The sequence below is a fragment of the Chamaea fasciata genome, unplaced genomic scaffold (genome assembly GCF_029207755.1).
Source record: "Chamaea fasciata isolate MVZ Bird 193981 ecotype frontalis unplaced genomic scaffold, bChaFas1.0.hap1 SCAF_1, whole genome shotgun sequence".
Lineage (NCBI taxonomy): Eukaryota > Metazoa > Chordata > Aves > Passeriformes > Sylviidae > Chamaea > Chamaea fasciata.
The window spans coordinates 53754976-53780593 of record NW_027094086.1 but is presented as its reverse complement, the minus strand read 5'-3'; the positions used below and the strand labels follow the sequence as shown (position 1 = coordinate 53780593).

The 25618-nt window shown below is 39.2% G+C and overlaps 1 protein-coding gene across 4 annotated transcripts in view; it reads right to left on the bottom strand.

Annotated features, from left to right (window-relative positions):
* LDLRAD4 (low density lipoprotein receptor class A domain containing 4) overlaps nt 1-25618 on the bottom strand; it is a 283546-nt gene that overhangs the window by 138034 nt on the left and 119894 nt on the right. For all 4 annotated transcript variants that reach the window (XM_066183939.1, XM_066183930.1, XM_066183948.1 and 1 more), the window contains one exon: nt 10139-10279. In XM_066183939.1, coding sequence (XP_066040036.1) covers nt 10139-10279 — 141 coding nt within the window. The remainder of the gene's footprint in view (nt 1-10138; nt 10280-25618) is intronic.

The following is a 25618-nucleotide window of genomic DNA, read 5'->3' as shown; positions in this document are numbered from 1 at the left end:
AAAAAGAATATTCTAACTCTTAGTAAAATATCAAAGAAAGGAAGATCGTTTTGGAGGACAGTGCTGCCAAGAACACAATAATATCACCATCATCCCCCACACGTTTGTTATTGCATTCAGCACCAGTGCTGGATGAACATCTGCACTGTAAAAAATTAAGCCCATTAGCTCCTTCAGCTTGTTAGCATATTTTAATACTGTGATCACAGCTTTCTATTTCTATCAAGGTGCTACTAGGTGTCAGACTCAGTATTCACGTAATGCGTCACTATTATCTCTACACCCCCCAGATCCCTCACGTGTCTTTCTTTCATGAAACTATCACACAGTGATACTGAACAGAAGAAAAGAAGAAGGAGAAAACTGAGAAGGAAGGAAGGAACTATCAGTGTAGCAATACTGCTGGAAAGATAAGTAGATCTGTGATCTTATCACGTATGGTTGGACAATGCTGAGTTCAATACATCTCTAGCACCTTAGACTGCATTGTTAAGTTAAAAAAGTCATCTAACACACACAGGACACAATTGATTTAATAGCTCACTGTCTTCATCTGTTTTCTGTTAGCTCCTAACAGTAACTCAGTATAAAAAATTGGTTCCACGGTCTCATTTACGGTCTAAATAGAACGTGACATTCTCTTTTTAGTTTTGATTTTAAGCCTTAACCTGTAATTAAAAGAACAGTTGTTTTTAAACAGAGATAGAAATACCAATTTGTGTTTTCATAGAAGCTGAGTATAGATATTTATATGTTGCTGGTATTTTTCTTAACTCTAACCAGTCTGTATTCACTGCTTAGGTTTGCATACAACATGCATGTATATAAATAAAAATAAGCACAAGTCTGCTCTAAGATAACACGCATACTCCCACAGTATCTGATGCCTGTGCGCTACACAGTCACAGGTGACAACTGTGTTTTCTACATGCAGTAGGCTTTGTGAGTGCATTTGTTTTCCTGAACAGCCAAGACAAATTTAAGCCTGCAAGATGAACTTGGTTCACCATTAAATATAAAGCTGTCACACAGTCCACAAATCCTGAATAAAAAACGCACAACATCACTCAGAAAAAAACAGTAAACTTTGAGAAGTTGAAAGTCCCTGTTCTTCACAAAGTAAGTGAAAAGATCCAGGCAAATAGTCTTTCCAGCTGACATGAATTCAGCACCTTCTAGCTCATGTCCTACATTCAGAATGCCTTAACATGAAAAGTATGTGCTGCATATAGAAGAAGCCAACGGGTGCCCACACATCTACTGGTTAGTGAAGGGTTGGTGGATCTTCGCTTATTCTCACACTTCAGAAAAGAGGTGTTTTCTCTTTACCCCAATTCCTGCCCTTTCTAAATGCTAAATTCTCTCCAGAGGACATAAACTCCATGCTCTTCATGCAAAGCAGTGCAGGATTCCTCCAAGGAATCAGGTTTACTGGGAAAAGCAGAACTGTCTAGTTTGCTTTTACCCTTTCACTTAGCATCTGCAACTGGCTAGTACTAGATTTGACGGTGAGCTAGCTGGGCCTTTGAACCCAGGAGACCTGCTCCTATGTAGTAATTTAACTAGCTAACATCATTCCAATAAAGCCCCATGATTTAAGCCAAGCTGGACTTGGTTATCAGAACAGGATATTACGTTGTACTAGCCTGGATTCAGTCCAAAATTGGGAGCCCAAGCCCATGGATCGTCCCAAGAGACCCATTCTGGTGCTTCACTCTTCTGTTTCATTTTTCTGTTACAAAAAGCGACACATAATGAGATTTTCAGAATTATGGAAAAAGGGAAAGCAACTCTTGCAAACTCTTTTGTATTCAGGGAAAAGTCTATTAGCATGTACTTTAGAGGGGCAGGGACTAAGGCACAGAAACCTTAAACTAGTCAAGGATAAGCCACCACTGAACACAGCCACTTGTACCTCCTTCTGCTTTTGTGCAGGCACAAGAGTTTGTGCAGTTGAATCTGAGAACAGAATCAAGGACATGATACTGGCCAAAACAAAGTGAAAGTTTCTCAGACTTCATCAGAACCAGACCAGTCTCCAACCCAACTCCTGTGTGCCTGCACAAACTCTTGCACAGGAACAAGTGAGGGAGCAACCACAAAAGGCAACAGTGGCTTGTGACACTTTCAAGCACTTGCAAAAATATGGAGACCATAAGGTTTTCTCAGGCTTTCCAGTTGAGAAAAATAGCTACACACTAATGACCAAAGCAACATGCTTTGGTTAAATGCTACATGACATGGAAAAACATAATTTCACTCACAATACGGACACTGGAAAGATCACTGAAAAACACAGATTTCCTTGAGCATGAGCAGAATGCTACCTAGAAACTTCAGACATAAGTATTTCAGTGTGCATGTATTCATACCAGAACTTACAAGCAAACTCCCAATTCACCTTGATCTCAGTTGTTACTTTATAGCAGAAGTAAAAGATGAGCCTGCTTAAGAAAAATTAAGGTGATTCATTTCATCAGGGAGATGAAGAGTTTCTGGACATAAATGGTCAGATATACATCTGCAGAACAAAAAGCAATCAAACATCAGTCTGCAACATCCGCAGAGAAGGAAGATGATCTGGTCTGACTTTATGTTCCCTTCTTGTGAGGATGTTTTTTAACATTATTTTTTATTAAACCTTCACAAAACACTTTTAACTATAAGAAAATATGAGTTATCTTCATACTGCCTAAGCACCTGAACAGCTTCCAATGCTGTATAGAAGAAATAGTTCCCCATGGCTCCTCCAGGCTTGTAGTAGCCAAGTGCAAACAATACAAATGCAGTGCTCCTCCCAATGAGTATTTACCAGCAATAACCAACATGAAGTGAGTGAATGAATGATGGGAAAAGCAGTGGCTGTAAAATTCACACAGCAAGATTTCAGAACTGGATCTAAAACTTACAGAGGTCTAACTAGGCAGTGTCTAGTCCACAGTACAGTGTGACCCCTGCAAATGAAAATGTAGCGAGGAAGGGCAGCAAGGGACAATACTTACTAATGTGGACTGAAAATAAAAGTAACAAAAGTTGCTCAGTTCCATCCTATATGATTTCTGATGTTGTGTTCAAGCATCTACCAGGTGCATATGAAATAATGTCTGAAAATAATTGTCTCTCAGTTTATTCTCTTTCCAGGGGGAGGATCTTGCCTGTGGTAGGAGACTGCATTGTGGTTTCCATACTTGAGTTTCACACCCGAATTGATGAAATGTTTATGCTACCATGCACTTCTGGTGGAGAACCAGTGTGTAAAAAGGATGCCCTCAGAGTGTGTGGGAGGTCATTTCCCAGCCACACACAGGGGTCCAGAAGGAGCTCTGGTGTCTTGAAGAGCCAAGTGTATCTGTAAAATACAAAGTCCCATCATGCCTGGCAGTACAGCTATGAGATTTCCAACCTGAAGCTTAATCACTTTCTAAGATACATAAAAATCAGTCTTTGAAGATTTTATTACACAGTACACTTTGAGAGCTTGTATTTCCCTTTTGCATTTGTAAGAAATCAGTAGCCAAAAAGGGACAGGAGAAATCACAAGGATTACTCAACATGATTGTACTGAGCAGTAACAGTGGATGAAGCTATTGGATGAAGTTTCCTAAAAGTTAACAGGAATTGAAGGAAGAGTGAATCAAATGTGTATGAAGAGCGAATCAAATGTGTATGCAGAGCAAACACAAACAATTTTAAAGAACATTTTTTCTAGATTTTGATTAAATGTCATACAACTGACTTACATACTTTGAGAATGAACAAAAGAGCATTTCAGAGCTACTGAGATTCCCATATTTTCATCTGCACAGTACTGCAGAGCATATGAGAGTTTTTCTTTCTTTCAGTAACCATAAATATATGATTAATGTTCAGCTGGAAACTTTGTGAAATGGAAATTCCTTACCAGGAGCCGAGTTCAGCCCTGTCCATAAAGCAGATGCAAATACCTAATTTTGTACCAGCACATTTCACGGTTGTTATTGGCCACATGCGTGTGCGTGTGTGTGTGTGTGTGTGTGTGTGTCTGGCTTGTCCAAGTCACTCATTCCGTAAGGTTTTAGAGGAAGAATAGGTAAACTGTAGCATTACTGAATTCCGCTGCAGTTCTGTTACAGCATTCATGGGACCAGGACCCTATTTCATTTATTAAAAGCCAGGGAATACAGTATTTTTTAAAATACATGCAAAATTTTAAGAAAAGAACATACAGAAGTCACTTTAATGTTTTGCTCTTTTTCAAATTTTCAAGATCACATTAATTGCAAACATTCCACAATGTGCTTTAAAAATATGCAAGGATGAAATTATTTCAAAACAAAGCACAGAACCCGATTATGGCACTTCAAGGAACAAGACTGCACCTAGGCTGAAAACCAACTGGATTTCCCAAATAAAAATATCTATCTAGTATTTAGTGACATATACACAGAACGAAAATCCAGAGTGCTATGATTTATTCTGTAATCCGAAGCCCAGAGAACCTCCTGCTTTTTAAATAAGTTAGCATATGTATCAAATTGAGTTTTTTGTTAAAACTCTGCTGGTCAAAAAATATTTATCGCTCTATCTACATTAGAAATTTTCTTATCGTTAATTGTGCTTGGTGACAGAGAAGGGACAAGTGACAGCATGAGAGATCACTAAATAGCACAAGATCTGCCCTAGGCTGTGGGTCTCACCTGGTGACCACAGCTTCTCCTTTCCAAAGGCAGCCTCTCGAAACCTCATCTGAACAGCCGGGGACACAGGGAGCCCCGGCTAGGGAAACAGATGAATCCTTCTGAACAAGTAGCCAAAGAAAGAAAACATAAGCAAGTAAGTAAGCATTTTCCAGCGTATACTGTGACTAAAGCAATTGATAAATACAGGTGACCGCGTAGGTTTTTTAAGCCCGTGCTTTACGGCCAGATGATGACTCTCCCAATCCACCCCCTCCCGAGATCCATACTCCCAGCTAAATCACCCCGCAGTCCCTGGGCAGATGCAGCTGAAATCAATACTGTCGTAACAACATCCCTCTCCTTTCCCCCCCAAAGCCCCATAATAGCCAAGTTCGGGCTCAGCTCGGTATCGAGCGGCTCGCAGCACCGGCGGGCAGGATCAGCCCGGATCGCTATCTGCTGAGAGGGGAGCACGTCCTGACTTTCCCCAGTCACTTAAGCCGGCGTCTCACTGCTTGTCCTTAGAGACCACAGCTCCACTCAGGCAGAGAGCGTCTAGACAGTATTCATGATCCATCTGTCTGGCACAGCCAGGCTGATGACAAACTCTATTAGAGCCGAAACAATTTTTTTTTTCTTCTCTGCTCTTCCCTCCTCCCATCTCCCTTTTCCTCCGAGAAGCAGTAATCTGACACTGAAAATTACTATCATTGTTGCAATGCTCAAAATAGCAGTGCCAGACTTTCATTAACATCAATGCTAGACTGCTAAATATTTAAAGAAATGGATAAATTTCACCTGAAGTGGGACAGCTCGGCACACATGAAAGCAGAAGCACAATCAAAATGTAAATCTAAGCGGTTGTTTTTATCTGCACAAATTCGGTGTCACAGTCAGAGGGGGATGCCAAAGGTCTCTTTAAACAAAATATTTTCCTTTGATTGAGCTTTTTGTTTTTAAAACAGAATCATTCTCCAACCCCCTGCAGATCCCTACAAAGCTCAGAGCTGACAGCAGTAGGTGGGGGTGGTGAAAGGGAGAGCTATATATTTGATTTGTTTGGGTTTTTTTACCTTGCAGAGGAAAATGAACTCCTACAGCAAACTCCTCTATGCCAAAACAGCCATGACACATCACCTCCATCAATGCTGACAACTTGAAATTTGATGTAGACATAATTTGCACATGACAAGAAGGATTTGTTCTCACTTATTTTATTCTTCTGTAAATTCTCAAGCATGTCAATATTTGTGTTTGATATGCTGACGAACGCATCCAGATCACAGCAAAGCCAACTACCTGTGCTATTTTCCACCAAACAATTAAAAACCCTAAAATCTCCACCACCACAACCCTTCTCAATAAGACATGACTTGGACACTGCAGTCTGCAGACAACAGACTACACTTCCCATTTCAAAATCTAATTGACTTTTAGCAGGACAAGGCAGGCTGATGGTTTGCTGTGAAACAAAGGGAAATGCTCAAACAAATGAACTGTGTCCTTCTAGAGGCAGGCACATTGTTTCAGTTCTTTGGAGTCCAAATTCTCCAGGTCACATGGAGTGGCAAGCTGCTGCCAAGGCCAAGTCTGCAATGTTTAAAATCCTACTCTTTGCCTCATTTTTCCTGTCATGGCTTTGTGCTGTTAAATACACCCTTGACCTCCAAGTAGTCTTAAAAGAACAGTCATCTCCATTATCTCAATCAATAAGTCTTTACAGCTGATGAAAACAAAATCAAGTAGCCCTACTGAAAGCTGACATGGGCTATGCACATGGTGACCTGCAGAGAGAGATGCAGTAGCACTGAGTGTCCTCACCCAGGAGGGGAGGTGTGCTTCAACATGCGTCACCCAACCTGCATCCCAGAGTAAACCAAGCAAGGTGTTACCTTAACATGTTCAGCTTAAATGCCTTAGCATGTATTTTGATGAACTTGCTGGACAGCAGCTTGTGTCATCTAAAACCAGACTCTAACACACCTTGGATTTTCCCAGCTGTCCTCCAGTTTCTCTGTGCTATTATACAGAGTGAATTGCCCACACAGCAGCATAAGGCAGCCCAACCTCTAAGTCAGCAAAGGAAAATTAAGACAACCAAAGGGCTTCAGAGATACACATTTTGATTTCCTTTGCAAACGTGAGACATTGAGTTCAGTAGCAACATTTTTTACAAGGGCATGTAGTGATAGGACAAGGGGGAATGAAATGGCCTGAACGAGAATAGGTTTTAGATTAGGTGGCAGGAAGAAATCCTTTTCTGTGAGAGTAGTAAGACGCTGGAAAAAGTTGTCCAGAGAAACTGTGGGTTCTGCATCCTTAGGAGTGTTCAAGGCCAGGTCGGATGGGGCTTTAAAGCAACCTATTCCATTAGAAGGTGCCCCTGCCCATGGCAGGAGACTTCGAACTAGGTGATCTTTAGGGTCCCTCCCAACCCCAACCATTCTATGATTTAAAAGACTAAATTAACAGTTAGCACACTGGAGCCATATAAGAATGGCAAGGAGGGAGGAACACCAGATCTGGGAGATGTGAACTCCTCTAACACAGTAAGACAGCATCTCCTATAAGCACTAGATCCAGGGAGCAGATCACCCACAAAAAAAAAAAAAAAATCTTTCTATGCCATTCCCCATGCAACTTAACTAAACTGAACAAGAAGCTCCAACAAGACATTCTGGATTTGGCTGCTGGCAAGAACGCAAATGAGAAATGCTTCAGCAGCTGGGAAATATGGGGTACCACTAACATGGCACATCCTGCTTAAATTAACTAAAGCAGAACTTTCATATGAAAATTTATTTATTTAGACATTGTTTGGGGGCAGTCTAACTCTGAAATGAGATGAATATTTTTTCCATCACAGGAGGATAGAAGGTTTGAATACAGCATGACAAAGGGTTCTTTGAACAAACAGCAGAGGGGAAGCACTACATACTGCTTGTAGTGATGATGTGTTGTAGGTAAAGGGCAGTCCCGGGGAGAAATAGAATACCCTGCTTGGATGTTAACCAGCACAAACTAATAAGTGGCTCCTTTCAACTGTTTCTTTCCCATTCAAGAACTGCACACAAGCAAGAAGATGCATGGACAGAGCTTATATGTAACACTAACCAGAAAGAAATACATGGTTTAATATTCCTCGATTTATTTTTTTAAATATGAATTTTCTCCTTATTGAGCTGTATTACTGTCTTGTTACTTATTAGAGAGCAATGAATGTATGTACTTCTGTGTTGAAAGGCAGCCTGCTCAGCTGGGACATTTCAAGAGCATACACACTCGTGTTCTCTGGTAGGGATCCCCATTAAAATCATTGAGCAAAAGCATGCACACATTTCTTAATTCAACGTGTCATCCCTCTAAGGCCTGGGGACCTCACTTCAGCAAGTATTCTAAAAACATTTTTATAAAGCTGGAATAAGCCAACACAACTGACGTGTCCATAATAATGTTGTTTCCTATTACCAACTGGCACTGATTTCTACCACGTAGTAGTCTGTTTAATAGCCAGAACATGGTAAATATAATTTAAACACAGTTTATGGCTGTATCCTTTTTCTGTCTGGCTTTGATCTTCTTTTTTTCTGTTTCACCATTAGGATCCAGTTTCACTGGGATTTTTTTTTTTTTAATTAACAACAAAGTCCCTTTATTTAACAGCATTTGTAACACAGTCCCTATTGCAATGAAAAAGTACAGTCACTCTCAACATCCCCAAATGCAACAAACAATGAACTGCTTTATCTGTTACAAGGTGAACAAAAAGTTAAACATTTCCGAATGCCCATAGCAATGCATCCAGTACTTCCTCTACAAACTCCTCATTTCCAATATTGTTGCAAAACTAGCAAATATAGTTCTTGAAAGACTTAATAAGATTGTTTACATAATTACCCCTCTTCCCTTGGTACTTGGAAGATCTCAAGTAGTAGGACCTATTGGATACCATATTTTAGAAGCAGTCAGAGAAAATGAACAACTCCAACAGATTTAAGGAAACATAATTTGTATGATCGAACTTGGGGGGTTTTCTTTTCTTTTTTAAGGGGTTTTTAACACCCATAGATGGGTAGTAACAGCCCTCACAGCTGTAAAAGGCTGATTGGAGGAGGAGGCTGACTTTTGGACAATCAGTTGTGCTAGCTTGGTTTAAGAGAAGAGCTGTACAATATCCCAGTCAAAAAAATTTCCTCTATTTGAACTTTACAGATATGCTTACAAGTTTTGCACGAATAAATACGCAAATAAATAATAAAAGGTAACTTTTTTACAACTCAAACACCAAGGTTATGGGCAAATATGACATTTTGATTTGGATGCATCACCGAAGCCTGTGCCTTGTCCTGAGACTTGGGAGAGAGTTCCATTCAAAACAAAACAAATTAAAACAAAAATAAAATTGAATAGCCTAAAATAGTACATAGGTCATAATTTTTTCAAATCCACTGAAATCACTGCAGAGGTTCCAAAGTAACACAGAGTATAAGATTTAAACGATTTAGAGTATAGCATTTGGGAACATGTTCACTTGGAGGTTAGAGTGTACAGGAGGACAGGTGTATATCCAACATTCGACTTCATCTTCTGTCCTGCTTATAGCCCCATGCATTAATTACAAAAATTACAGATACATGCTGCTCATAATTGCTATTACCAATAACAACATAACAAAACAGATATTCCCTAAGACATAGTCACAACAAGAAGTGAAAGAGAATCCTGAGGGATGTCAGTAGGGGCAGAACAAAACCATATGGCAAGCAGAAGTAACATAACATTCTTCTATTGTACCTGTGTATGAGAAACCTTATTGGAAAATTTATCACCCCTCTGGAAAGCCAAACTGAGGTTCAAAAAGAAATTATTGCAGAAGAAACAAAAGCAAAAGCAAAGTTTGATTTCAGTGTACATGGCTGAGGGCAAAGCACTAAGAAAGCAATTTTACTGATAAACTCTGGCACTATGTGTGCAATATCAATGCACTGAAGAATAGACCAAATAGACCAAAGCTATTTTAAATATATACCTACAAAGATCAGTAACCTACCAAATGATGCTCATCTCAGCACCAATAAAGCTAATAGGAATGATGAACAGAAAAACTATCATTTTCTTGATAGTCTTAATAGCATATAAAGACTCTTACACAGACGGAGCATAGAATATTTTGAGGAACCTTGGAAAACAAATATTTAATTACGCTTTCTCAGAGGGCACATATGATCCATATGATTATAACCGCAATGTCCGCAGCACAAGCTCCCTTGGAATAACTACAAATTTCCATGTTTAGAATCCCAGGGAGAGTGTGTCACAAATCCCTGCTAGTTCAGAGAAAAATAGCATTTACTTTCTCTGTCTCATAGTCCCTTGATATCATACTGCAGATCAAGCTTCCAAAAGGACTGATTTCTGAGGTAAACAGGCATATTTGACATGCGTACACACATGGATGCACACAAGGAGCCAATACTCACAGCTAAAGATGCCTGGAGGTGGATGCTCTGTTACAAGCAGGCAGTTCTCTTCATCACTGTTATCCCCACAGTCATTCTGTTGGTTACAAATCAGTGAACCAAGATACAAGCATTTACCACTGGCGCAGGTGAATTTGCACTCTGAAAGGCAAAAAACAAAACCAAAACAAAAATTTGTGAGAAAATTAATGCCTAGCCTTCTTCAGTGCTAAAATGACAATATTTTTCAAGTAGATGCTGTAATGGTGGATAGGCCTTTGGCATTTCAACACCAAAACAAACTTTTTTCTTTATAGCATTGGATATATAAATATATACGTGACACATTCATGATCACCAGAATCAAACCACTAGTAAACCAGACTTGCCACTTGGGAAAATTCACCTTTTTTAATAATAAGCAGTATTTTTTGCAGTTCATGTTGATTAGAGTTCACTTTGGACAAAGACCTTGTTCTCATATATGTCTGTGTGGCACCTTGCATATTTAGGGCAAGACAGCACTATTAATAAAAATAATAATTGTCCCACGTGAAAAAAAATCTTGCATCAGCTGTAAGGCAACAGTATAGTTTGTAACCAGGAACAATCCTGTCCAGACACAGACAATTATCCCTTAACTACCTTCCCAAAACCAATTTGCCAGTCTCCCACCTAATTACAATCAAGCACTTGGTGTCTGCACATTGAAATCCCACGTGCTAGTGTTTGTTAAAAGTTAGTAAATTTCTAAAATGCCTATAAGGTGTCTGAATGCTAAATGCAGGCATGCTGTAGCTTTTACAGTTTGTTTTTACAAAAAAAAAAAGGAGAATAGCTTCCCCTAAATATGTTTCTGTCATGTGAACAATTCCTATGAAACCAAGTATCTTTTATAGCAAGTATTGGAGATGTAATTAGAAAATGTTCACAAAAATATGCACACCATTATGAAAAGCTTTCTCACTAGGCTTGTTCTATAGACGTATAGAACAAGAGAACACATTATATCTAGACAAATTAAAATTTAATGATTACACTACTAGTATGATGACAAATTCTGGTGATTGTCATCCACAACCAGAGGCAACCATCGTCATTCACAACCAGTTTATTAAAGGAGTGCCATTCTCTGAACCCTGGGCTTCCCTAAGACTGCAGTATGGGTCGGCTGATTGTGCTTCAGAGAGATGATTTCTGGTCCTTCACAGCAAAGAGACAGAATTTCTTCATCTTCAACAGTATCAGCAGAAGAGTATGCTTTAATCTTAACTCAGTCTGAACTGAGACAACAGGACCTCCAATTCCAAAAAGTCCCTAAACCTGTCACGGAGGTGAGACACTCACATGTGTCTGTTGTGTAATGCAAGCATGGTAATAGCAAAGGAGAGGAAGAAAAAATTGAGAAAGGAAGCTAATTAATTTTCATTTTTCATTTGCTTTAAAGATAAAAGCAATTTGCAGACTCCACTCTGAACACTTTTCAAGAGTATTCATGATATTTTGGTACACGTACCAGCAAGAACATGCTGCAATAAAAATTTGTATGCATAAATATGCGTAACATATAAAATGTTACTTAGGAATATAAATAGAAGGTATGAAATGCAAGGAAAACAAGCATTTCCTGTCGGGGAAAAAAACTGATCTATTTTGCCTGCTGAAAGTGTACTTATAAAATAAGTATTTGCCTAAACGGGGTTCTCAAATTTAAGCTTTTTCAGTCCAACCCTGCAGTCCCTGACCTATTAAAATTGTAAAATAAAATACTGTACAAATAAATTATTTTCTTCTGTTTGTTACTCTGTTCTTCTCTGCTACAACAAAGAACTGAAGAGGCACTGAAGGGCTTAGATTCTTTTTGACTCAGACTATAAAAAAAAATCATAACCAAATGAAGTAAGCCTTTGAAACCCATGGAACTGCAAAGGTCATTAACAATTACTTTAGGAAAGGAGACTTAAAAGACCAGGCTCAATATTCGCAATCTGATAATTACAGTGCTTTAGGACTCATTCCTGCAATTTCATGAAGAAACTGGAACAAGAAATGAACAAAGTTGTCTTGGAAGGTTAGAAAAGTTGCCTTGAAAGGATTCAAACTTTACAGGTATCTTAAATAAAGACTATAACACAGGGTTAGAGTGGTAAAGAACATAATGCTTTTATTAGAAAGAATCAATCACCATTTTGCAGTTAGAATATACGGCATGCTACTTTGGCTAACTTTTACTGCTTTCCTGTGCCTTTGTGTTGAGTCCTAATGTAATGCTTTCCATGTTTCCCCCATGGCTGATATAAAATGCTCAAGCAAGATGTCAAGTCAAAAGCAGTTAAAGCTAAGAACTCAAGGTGTCTGTTTGCCACTAGATTATATGGTTTTCACACAAAAGACTAGACGAAGCATTAAATTTTTCATAGCTATATTAAAGTCTTAAAAGTTCTGGGGTTTAACTAACATTATCATAAGAGGACTAACCAGAAGAAAGGATTTGTGATTTAAGGTGGGGCAGGGGGGCTTGTCACAGATAAAAGACCACACTGAAATTTGGAATCAAAAAGCAGACTCAATCAACTTTTCTTGTAAAATATTAAGGCTACTTCCTCATTCCCTCAGACATATGAAAATAGACATTATGAAGGTGCATTTAAAAAAAAAAAAAGGTCATGAGGCCTCTTGTCCCCTGTTTGATGTGCCCACATTGACTGGAAGATTGCTCACAATACCACGTGAATTCTGTGTTGATTTGAAAATGGGGCGTGTTGTCAAAAATGTTGCCTTCTGATCTCCCAGCAAATCTATTTGCCAAGGAAGCAGTCATCGTCTACTGGCCCTGGCTGGGATGGAGTTAACTTTCTCCACAAATAGCCTATGGTGGCTATTTGGCTTTGTGATCCAAATAGTCAGTGTTAAACAATGTTGTAGGACAGTGTTGATGTCACAACAATGTTTTGGTTAGTGCCTGCATATCAGTGAGGCTTCCACTTTTTCTCACTCACGGCATGTGCAAAAGTAACATCAAAATCTAACAAAATGTAATATCTAATGGAGGACACAAAATTGCAAAACTCAGTCTGCATAATCATATTCTGTTGAAGTCTGTAAGAAATATTCAAAGAAAAAATGTATTGCAGGAATAGGATAAATTAATTAAACAGATTATTCAGTGAAAATACAGATACTTCTGACCATAAAGTATACTTAGGTTCTGGTATTTGCAACTTGTGAACAAAAATTCAGTACCTTAAATTAGTTTGCTTAGTGAATGCATTTAAACAATGTGTGCTTTTACTAAAACCAGAGAAGAACCCTTCCTTGTAAAGCAAGAAGGATCAAAGTCAGGTTGAGGGAGGTAGTAGAAAGCAAATATTAGAGTATTGTCAAACTGAAATAAGCCTGGAGAGGCCTGTACCAAAATACAAGGAGTGACCTCAAAACACTCAGGCTAGGGAATCCAGACCAGTCCAGACTAAACCAATACTCCTAATGACACACCAGAGAGACCTTTTCAGTACAAAGTCTTGTACTTGGCCTGTCTAGACAAGACGGGGGGGAAAAGATCCTGTTCTGAAAACAAGCCAGCATGATCCTTCTTTCATGAATAATGTTTCAAAGCTAGACAGTTTCCCTTTTCATTTTCAAGAGGCAATTAGTGAAACATCAGTAGGTTGGTCAGTAAGGCTCTGACAAGAGCTAAACCTGAAGCAAGATGACAGCTACTGGGGATTGAAAAATATCAACCCTTTTTATAATTATGTCTTACTATGTTCATAATTATGTCTGGAGCATACTTTAAAAAACCTATCTTTATGATACGGTGATTCTGCAACATAAAATTTTAATAAATATACTTCCAGGTAGAACTTGACTATCTTGGAAAAAAAGGAATGCTAAGAACACTATTATGAACATTTCCTATTTTTAGAAACTGAATGCAAGTAGTATAAATAAGTATATTGCACACATGTTCAAGGTAGATGCTTGTATGTATAAAACTCTACAATTACCAACCAATATACTACTGCATTTCAAATAGTTTCAAATAGTTAATTGAAGGTTATGTTTCTGTTGCTACAGCAAAAGATGGATTTGCCTCATGATACAAAAAAACTACCCTGATCAGATTTTTTACTGTGAAATGCAATATCCAATGTATTGGGTAGGCTTATTTTATACTTTCTGTGCCTAGTCAACAAGATAATTTTATCCTTGCATTCAACCTAATACTTTTAGACTTCATTTACACTTGACTTCATCCATATGAACAGCATTCCCATCGTTTTGTCATCCCACTTACCATAGGGCATTTTTAATTATAGCTAAGTGCTGTTTGTTTTTCTAATGTAAGCCCAACCACAGGCCAAGGAAAAAAAGCAACGAAGTGTCATATTGAAAAAATATGGTGGTTTAGGCCACTGTTATGATGCATGTCACAGCTGCTTATTTAACGGGTCTGAGATGATTATCTGACCCAGGGGCAGAATTCTCTTCCATCCATTCGAATAAAAAATAAAAAACTATACACGCAGCCAGTGATTTCAAACTGTTGTGACTAAACTGTAGTAACGCGGTTCAAACGCAGAAAATGAAATCCTGAGTGATGCCTGGGACGCCACCAGAGCAGAAAGGCGCTCTCCCAAAATCCAGCAGACTGGCAGCTGCCTGGGCAGCTCAGGCAGCAGAGGGTGATCAAATACCCTACTGAAGCCATGTAAAGGGAAGGTAAGGATCTCTTTGCCCTCGGGTGGGTGGACCATGATCTCCAGAATAAAGGCCTAATTTCTAATTTCTTACTTAAAGACGCCATTTTAAGTACGTCATCATACTTCTTCATACTCCTGCTCATATTGCAGCATGTAAGAGCCTGAAAGAAAATGTACTTAAAGGGCACCATCGCCTGTTATAAGGATAGTAAGAGGCAGAAGCAGTAAATTGGGGAGGGCGGGAGAAACCACACTTCACTAGAGATTAAAGAAATATAAACCACAAATACCAGAGTCAGTACAATAAAACCCTGTTCAGCCTCTCATAAACATCTGTCTGTGTATTATTTTTAATATTGTAGATTGTAGCTTTATAATGGGAAGTAAATCACAAATAGGAGGCATGCACACAAGGAGCATGTTTATTTGGGAAAAAGCTTGGTTAATAAGGAAGATGGCAGGCTGCCATGCGATCTAATAAACCTCCATTGGTACAGGGAAGGGAGGGATAAATAGGTCTCTACAAAACAAAAAAGCACTTCACAAAAAGAATGCCTAGCAGAACACCAACAAAAATGAAAGCGGATCGGCTTATGCAGGGTAAGAAGCAGAGCTGTAAGCCACAGTCAGAGTCCTGTCCTCAGTGCCCACAGCCTCACACAGGACCAAGAAGCGAGGCTGCTCTCAGAGCCACGCAACGGGGAGACAGAGACCTTCTCTGCCCAGGGGAGATTACAGCCTTAAAACCAGGCTGATTGAAAGAAGATTGGTACTGGTTCACAACCAGACTATTTTCTCTTACAGCCCCCCATGCTCGCTTGCTTATCCAGCAATTATCTTTTCATCTACTTCTTAAAGGCAAAGCCTGGAGCTATGCCCTTTAACGAGTTACTATTTATGTCTAGTAGCTAAAGGAAGCAAACACGATATTCTTGCACACAGGTAGCAAAATCTGCTGCTCAGTTCACCAGTTCAGGGCATTAGGACATTTCACAAAGCTTACCTTAATTAATAGCCTGAATGAAATTACACCAGACATCATGGGGGTAACCGAAAGAGCTCCTTTATTTTGAGATTGGTCTGTGAGGTTAGCTTTTTGCCTGTGACCTGTCTTCACCATATATACTTGTCTCTGGTGTGAAAATAAAGAGAAAAATCTCATCCTGAGGGGCACTGGGGCATTAAGAAAAGTTTTTATCAACAGTGGAAACTAAATTCAGGAGACTGGCTGTCACTGAGCCACCATCCTGCCCACACAGCAAGTGTCCACAGCTTCACATTGGGGACCAGCAGCAGCCCTGAGCATGTCCCCTCAGGAACGAGACAACAGTTCCCATCACAGCACTCATTGCTAATGGGCAAAGCCTCTCCAAGGTGATCCCAAAGACTGTCAGGCTCACACAAATTGCCAGTTCTGCCAGCATGGAGAGAAGCCAATAAAGGAAAGCCTCTTCTATTGCCACCTTCATAAATGATTTGTTCTACTTATCACTTACCTTCCCCTAAAACAGCAAGGCAGTATAAATATGGGTTTCCATTTTCTGTCCTTCTACCCACTCGCTTTTCCCAAACTGGCAGTGCTCTGCCTGCTTATGCCCACAGAGAAATGAAACGCCAGGAGCCAGGACTTCCCACCAAAAGTCTAGAACTGTGTCTCCTCCTCATTCATGTGAAGATCCTTTAAATCTCCACTAAAGCCCCCTGACCCCCTCTCTGGCCACAAAGATTCTGCAGAAGCATCCTTCAGCAGCGTGCACCTGGCGCTCCCCGGCACAGGGACTTGTGCTGGCGTCAACAACTCAACCGAGTCACAGTCCTGACACTGACCCCGGGATCCACTAGGGTCAGAGCCTACAGAGAGAAGGACACAGCACCATGGCTGACACTCACTGCACCTCCTGGGAAGAAATGACCCGTGAGGAGGGATGGGTTTCCAGGAGCCATGGGAAGGCGTCATGTCTGCCCTGACAGGCCCCACAGGAGCCTCTGCTGGCTGTGCATTTCTGTATGCACTAGCGAAGTTTCCCAAGTCAAGTATGGGGAAGGGGGGAAGGAGAATTGGTGACTCAACTAATGACACTCTCATTTTCAGTTGAGAAATTACATGAGGAGACGATTAAAGATACATTAAGCATGTACCTTATAATTTTTGTCAAGCAAAATGTCATTATCATGAGAAAGTGCAGGTAAGAAGGGTATGTGCAAATGAGATTTTATTAACATCTCATTCTCCTTAATCATAATTCAAAGAATTCTTGAATTATGGTAAATATTTTAAAATTATCTTAGTTGGTGTTCATCTTAAGAAATCTTTAATAATCACAAGCAGTGCCACTTACCCAGTTTGTAGAGTACTGCATATGTAGAGGAATATAAAATAAAAAACTCACATTACTGTAGCAGCTTCTTGGTTTTTCTTTGGAATATTGTTTGCTTAACAAACAGCTCAAGACAAGACCATTTGATCAGGCAACTTCATAAACTTTGAATCCACAGAAATACAGACTAAACCATGTCCCTTCACAGACACCTTGCGAAGTTTTGACTGTGGTCCTAAAACCAGGCCCAGATGAAGACACACAGCAGTTACTGCAACACCCAAAGATTATCTGGGTTTGGGGAATATGGTTTGATTGGTGGGGAAAAGTGTTGTCTTTATGGTTTTTTTGTTTTTTTGTTTTTTTGGTTAAATGAGGTCACATTAAGACTGTGACCCCTGTAGGGCAGGAACTGTTTTAAGTTAGCTCTCCTAGGAGGTACTGAAGTACAGAACAAATATCATTCTCATCTGAAATGGTGTAATGGTACTGAATCAAGGAAGGGTCTGAGAATAGACCAGAGAACTGAACTTTTCATAAAACCAATGCATAATGCAGGCAAGAGTATACTGTGTTGCAGGTGGCTGTTCAGATGTCAACCTAATACTGATGACAATACTTTTTTTTTTCATATGTCTTCCTGAGCACAATGTGCAGAAAATATAAGAGAAGTTAATGCATTTACTCTGTGTCAAGATGAAGGACAGTTAGGGAGTTTCCATTGTAACAGCAGTTCCAGATTTAAATGCACAGCAGTGTTCTTCTTAGATTTCTCAATGGCATTTGAATTGTGCAATGCACGCTAATGTGAGTAATGAAAAGTCTGTTATCATCTGGATCATGTTCTCTGATCCACACCTGCAAAGATTTGCATGTTCCTGCAGTAAATACCTTGTCACTCTTACATTTTGTACTTTAAAAGCAATTTTAACTAAAGTCCAATTATCTAGGAAGTGTCTAACTCAGTTCACTGTGCCTCAGCAGTCACATTAAAAATTTAATAAAATAATACCTAGATTACAGGGAAACAGATTGTTGTGGTTTGAAGTCTGAGTGGTTTGCACCATACAGCATAGACAAAGTTTTTTACAAAAAAACCTGTACTGTCCTGTATTAATTGTTACTAAACTCTTCCCTCCTTACTCATCTCTATCTAAAAAATTAGTCCCACATTCTATTCACCTTAGTATTTTTCCCAGAAGTCCGGGGTTTTTTTTGGCTAAGCCTTTTAAACAAAATAAACAAAATAATTCCTGTCTACCTTTCTTTAAGTCTTCCTTTTTACCAATTGCCATGAACACTTCCTCTCAGGTATGTATTGCACTGCAAATATATACAGACTCCCACGTATATGCATTTCCATATAGTGGAGCTGGTAGTCATTTGGTATGCTTAATATTTTCCATTATAAATACCTGGAGAATCCCTCCCATGTTCACTGCATGCAGCAGGTCTGTGATGCTGAGCTGGAAGCACACCCGTAGCCTACAGAAGTGCCTCTTCTGTAGTCCAAGAATTTCCAAGAAATTCTCTTCTGCTGCTTTTATGGAAATAAAAACTGTTTTTAAAAAAAGCACAGTTATCTTCCCATTGTCTGCACCAGGGGAGTCTCTGGCAGCACTCCCAAATAACTAAAAGGCACAGACACTGTGAGGCTCCAGCAATACCACTGGCAGAGCAGCAGCCCAAGCCATACTGGGACAGTAGGAAGAGGCAGATTAACTGCAGTGGGGAAGGGAGGTGAGCTCTGCTCCCCCTCACTTTCAGACAAGACTTCCACTTCACTTCCAGATATGGCCAAGTTCAGCTATTACTACAACCACCAGGTTCTCCTCTTCCATCCACAAGTGCTCCCAACATCAAGTGCTTGAGACAGACAGACACAAAGAAGAAATGTGAGCACAGAGCCAGTATTTCATGCTTTGATAATGCCTCATTTAGCAATCTGTGCAGCATAGTTTCAATAAAGATTATTTTAAACTACAATTACGAGATTTTGTTTAAGCATCAGCAACATATTTGACCACACAGTAGGTATTTAACTAAGATTATTTAACTGTTTCCATGGCCTAAGTGCTTACAAAGCAGACAGTGCAGAAAACACTGATACAGGCATCCCAAAGAAATCCTTACCACTTAGATCTTTCCGTTGTTGCAACAGTATCATCTAAAAATGGACAGTGTGTTTAGGACGGTGCACTGCAGACTGTGAACATGAACATACTACTAACATGATGCTGGACAGTGCTGAGTCTATCCTTGCACCGTGCATTATCTTGGGCAACTTTATAGTAGAGAAAACCAAAGCAAATTACTTCCCCAATCTGCACTCAACTGTGCCGATACACTGAGTGTTTAAGTAAAAAAGTACCTAATAAGTAGGCACAAGCCTAACACAATGCAAAACTTGAATATAAACAGGTAGTCTAGTTCACAAGCTCAGGCCATGACCACATTGCATGTGACAACAAACGAAAACAAAAACAAGCTGGAGCACCGTGTCCTCATAACCAAGTGCCTTTGGCTGGCACTGCTGCCCAGTGACGGCTGGGTGGGGCATGGCACAGCCTTCCCCCGACATCAGCTGCATCCTCTGGAAAGAGACAGAGAAACCACGGAGGTTTCTGACAGGTCTGCTTGGATCAGAGGGACCACCTGACCCAAGCTAAGTGTTGGCATGGAGAGGAGAAAAAGGCTAGAGTGGGGCACCTGGGGAGGACTGACGGTGCCTGGCTGTCCAGGTGTGACGGTAAGGGCTTGTCTTCACATCTACACATCTGGCTTGGGTGAAGCCACACAGCCTGGCAACCTCTTGACAGAGCTGGCTTTGAGAAGTTAACCATGCTTGTCCCTTCCTAAACACAGTTTTGCAAAAGGAGATCAGTCTAGTGGTCACTTGGTGTGCACTGTACCAACACACCTGAGCAGTGCCCACCTGCCAGGCACACATCCAGCTGTGACCTGGGCTTGGAGTGCCACTGATGGATGAAGCTGGCTTTTCTGACAAAATGTGCTTCGCCATTTGAGATCCAGGTAGCTCCTGATCTACAAACCACACTACAAAACCCTGTCACATTACCTCACACCTACAGCTGCTCTGGACATGAGTTCTGTCTGTGGTTTATCTTAATACGCTGGACTGGAAACTACTGTGGATGACACGCAGATCAGTCATGCCAGCCTTGAGACAGCAATGTCTGTCAGAGAGGCAGTGTAGGCAGCCAATAGCAATAACCATTTCAGACATCTAATTTAAACCTGCCACTCTATATCTGTCAGAAGCCCCACAGAATTTTTTGGGTGGGGACAAGAGAGGGGCCTAGGATAAATCTCCAGTTACAGTGTAAGCTATCAGTGTATCCATGACAAGTTAAAGCATGTTAAAAATTGTACAAATGATATGCTGAACACAGAGAACCTCCCAAAATCCTACCAGCCATGAAAGAGAATAAACAGCCAGAACACTGGAAATTCAAGAGCAAACAATTGTGTTTTAACTGTAGGCAAGGTAGTTTGTAATATTGTATCAGTTCATTATTAATAATGTGTTCAAAGATGGGGAATTTTCTGTGGTTTTATAAGTCAAGATAATTGAACTGAGGTCAGTTTCATAGCACAGTTCCTTCCTCAGAATACTTCAAATAAGAAGCTCATAGTAAAGCAAAAATCCAGTTAATACCACATTGCTCATTTTCAAGCAGCAACAACAAAGGAACAAAGTATTTGTTAGAGCTTCCTAATAACCCTCTAATTTAGGGTCTTTATGCTTAAAAATTATTGAGACACTAAGAAACACCATCAAAATAGATTCATTCTCCTTGTCCCTAGGAGGTATTTCTTTAAATCATAACACATCTTACCAATAAAGTTACACTAACATACAAAAAATACTTTTCCAGAGAGGAGACCAATCAAAAATCCAGGATGTAGACTAAGAGTATTTTATAATCTGCAGGCACTACATTCAGATAGATGAATATTAAAAAAATGATCCTCAAGAAAGAAAAAGAAGTCAAACAGCTACCAGTACTAGGCAAAGAACAATCTAGCACACAAATCTTTGGAAATCAAATTCAAAGGAGAGTGAAATTCTACAGCAGTGTAGTATATGACTCCCTGATTTTTCCTAGTCCAGTTCTCAGATACTTACTGAGACTTAACAAAGGCTACAATTAAATGAGCACTGTGAACACTATGAATTAGAATTAGTACATTCTAATGTTTATGCATCTAATCTGTTGTTTTAAAGGTCTGAGCTGAGATGTGGCTTCCAGCATGGAAATATCATCTGGTCTACGCAATATTAAACAAAAAGCATTCACCTGAAGTACTTCAGCAAAAGCTTAAATAAACCCTTTGTATTTTGTATTACAGTGAATTAGGAACTACCTAGAAAAGTTGTAATTAACAACTGAACTACGTATTTATATGCTTTATGCAGTAGCTGTCTTTGAGTTGAAAGTAAATTATTTTACTGTGCTCTACTACATAAGAGACAGAAGCAATGATGGCAGGACAACACATCCTGATTAAAGGTCATTTAAAAGGGTAGGAAGTCCCCTTCATAACGGATCAAGGTCATTAAAAATGTAAGAAAAATTTCCTTAAATGACCTATGGATAAGGGAATTTCGTGAAGTTCACCTATTTTAAATAGCTAACACTTTAATACTTATTGGTATATGGCATACAGTCATCAAAGCCTTCAAAATAGGATTAACCATTTTAAAAAGATGAGCATGTTTGTACCAGATATGCACTTATAACAGTAATAACTTACAGTCTTCAGAACATATTGCTGTTGTTACACTCATAGCTGAGATGGCAGCACATTTGAGAGAAGAATACGGTTCGGGCTTAAACACGCTTTCTAGAGTTCCAAATATGACCTCACACACTCAGTTTTATTTTTGTCAAAGCTTAATATATGGAACGAAAAGATCTTATTCTGCAAGCACATACTAAGCAGACCATTAATGAAAGAAAAATTACATTCTCTTGTGAGTAAAACACCAACATTCACATGATGTGACACAGCAGAGTATCTGACTACTCTTCTTGAAAGGCAGAATGTTGGCAGAGCTGCTGTTATCTGAGATGGATGCAGTTTGCTTTGAGGAACACTGTTCCTCAGTGTTATTCCTCAGGATGCTATCTTTGATTTCCATGGCAATTTCTTGGGAATACAGCTGTAAGGGTGCTGTTCTTTGGAAACCTTAAATAACTAAGTTAGGGCAAACATCCTAAATGCTAGGTATTTGAGAGACACTCACAAAGGAATAGCTGAAGAAAAGAATTCACTCTATTTCAGATTTCCAAATAGAACATTAGGGTCCTTCAGAAAATCACCAGACTACAGCTTTTTAGAAGCATAATCCCATCAGACAAAAACAGGGCAAAAATTAATTATATTTGATAACATCAATGATGGAAGGAACTCACATCCTTAGACTGTCTACAAAACTAGCACAAATTGTAGGCATCAAAGAAACGGGCTGTGGATATGGAAGACTAGGCATCTTTCTAACAATATGCTGATGTTGGGTAGGTCTGTCTCATTGTGATGTTTTGGGGGCTAATCACATGTATTTTAATGATAACTCGCTTCACTGAATTCAACCCTTAAACGTGTATTTTAAATAACTCGCTCACTATCTTCTTTGACACTAAAGGTGACCTATATATGTTAAGATTGTGGAAAGATACTGTGAATATATATAGAGAGATATAGGAACGTGGAAAAGGAAGACTAAAAAAAAAAGTGAGGAATGTTTTGCCCCTTCTTATTTTTTTAGAACATTAAGTATTTCATTCTCTCATATTACAAGTACCTAGAGATGAGAGAGGACTACTCCTTAAATCACTTTAAAACTCTCTAGATAATATCTTCAACTTTAATGGGGCTTCACATATTTATTTCACTTAAAGCTTATTTATATCACATGCCTAGCAATCAGCAGCCTACATCTTGTCTTTTGCATAAAGATTCCTCGAAGTGTCTTCTAAATATTTTTTCTCTCTCAAGCCACATATCAACAGCAAAACAAAGAGAGAATAACCTGATTTTAAAAATAATCTTACCAGTGCTCTTTTCTTATAATTTTTTTTCTTTTTTTACAACATATAAGCAAGTAAATTGCAAAGGAATAAAATTAAAGAACAAAAAAATCCTATCCTTCCATACTCTTTCCTTACAAAGTTCACCTTTGATTCACACACCATCATATAAAGAGACATGCACTTTCACCTGAATATGTCTAACAGGAAACACAAAGCAGAGGCATTGCAGGCCAAGGTTTGAAGCAAAATCTGACCTAAGATGTATTGACCTGGGGATTCCTTCACAAAGTACTCAGCCTGTGAATTAAACACAAGGACAACTTAGAGTTCAAAATCTCAATGCAGAACCATCACAAAAAAGCATTGGCTTGCTTTATATGGAAATTTCCACGAGTCAATAGGAAACACATTTTTCATTTTAAACACAGTATCATCTGATTTTGAATCCATGTATCAACAATATATTATATAATGTATGATGTCATTAGGCAATGCAGGTTGCAAAAGCACATTCCCAAAACACATGAAATTGTCCAGCCAGACTGTACTACAATTTCCCAGCTTCCATTTTAATACTTGATGTCTGCATACAAAACAAGCAGGCCAAACAAGAAGACTGGCCTGAATTATTTTCATATAACATTCAGGAGAAAAGAGATTTGCTGGCTGCTGTACAAGGGAGCTGCCTGCAGTACTGCACTATTACATTTGCAAAGTATGCAAGACTCAAGTCCTGTAAAGAACATGGGGCAGCAGGAAAGGAATGCATAACACTGTGTACCAAAAGATCCAGGGGGAAAACTATTATCTTGTCTTAAAGTAATAGTTCTAGAAATTTTTTTTTCAGTAAAGTCACAGAAGGTTTTGCAAGATCTTGAAACAAAAAACTTACAATTCTTTACTTAGCTACAGTCCTCCCACAGCCTATATGATGCTGGGCAAGCTACCTGGATCTTCTCAGCCTAGATAGAGTTGTAATAATGGTAATAACAATAATAACAATAACAATAACAATAATAATAATAATGATAATGATGATGATACCACTACTGCTGCTGTGAAATTATGTAGATAGGTAAAGCTCATGATGACTGTAAGAAGAAAGGTATTGAGGTAAACTGAGCAACATTACCATGTGTCTCAGTGTAAAGGAGAATCTCTATTGATTAATAATTCTAATAATTTTCTAGTTCCATTAGTTTTCTTAAATCTCATCAACTATTAATGCATGTCTGTTATCTGCACAGATTTTCTCAATGGCAACTGTTTCAGTTGGGCCACCCAGACAGCTGTAAGATGAGATGTAATGCTCTTGGTCACTTCCATTTAATCCAAACATTTATCTCTAAAGACAAAGTAAACCAAAACAGTTTTATGTCCCATCTTGCATGACAAGCCACTTTTTCTTTTTTGTTCAGACATGGTTTCAAGCACCTCTTTTCAGCCAGCTACAGAGAACAATTAAATCAGTACATAACAAGCACTGCTAAAGTGGTCAGTAGAGCTTTACCTTTTGTTTTCTGAGGCAGATACAACACCTGAAGAAGAAACCTTGAGCAATATTATCTTAGAAAACTAATCCATATTCTTGCCTGTCAGGATCTAATCTCTGTTCTCAGTGAAGGCAATAATAAAGCAGAAGACACTAGAAGACTACAAAGATCTTCCTTCAATGAGGAAGGATGATTATAAATTTCTTGCACCAATATACAGCAATGTCTTTGTCCTCAGTGACATCTCCCCTAAATGTTTTGGATGGAAGTAGTCAGAAATACGAAAATACTTTCTCTCTGCATGAAGGACATGAATACTAGCAGGGTATATGGGGCATCCTAAGCATGGAAAGCTGCCATAAGCTCTGTCTAAAACACTGTGCGCCACAGTCTGTGTCAATTGCCCATGACCCTGTCACCTCTCCACCCTGGAGGCCATGAAATTGGGCCCGTCTGAAACAGTCGACATTTTGTGATAGATCTGGGACAGCTCAGAACATAAAATATTATTGCAATGTCAAATTACTAATTTATGAGAAGAGTGTGGAGGTTTGAAAGAACTGCTCAGAGATTTCTGCTGAAGCTGAAAAAGGTTTTGAAGAGGAATAAAAATAAAAGCACAATTAGTGGACAACTGAATCTAGCTACAGATTGCCTTTGGTTTATTATTCCACTCCCCAGGATCTTAGGGAAGGATAATTTTAAGAAGAATTACACATGAACAGAGACAAGTAACTCTTAACTGCTACTAAAACCTGAAGAGCCATTTTATTTTATTGCCAGTTCAGCCACTAGTACCAACGGGTCAAGGGCTCAAGTTCACTTCCCTTTGACATTGTGTCTTCAGTCACAAACTCAGTCAAGATAATACTTCTCTCAAGAGCCCAATTTCAACTGGACAGCAGCAGGATCTTAAAAGGAATTTCAA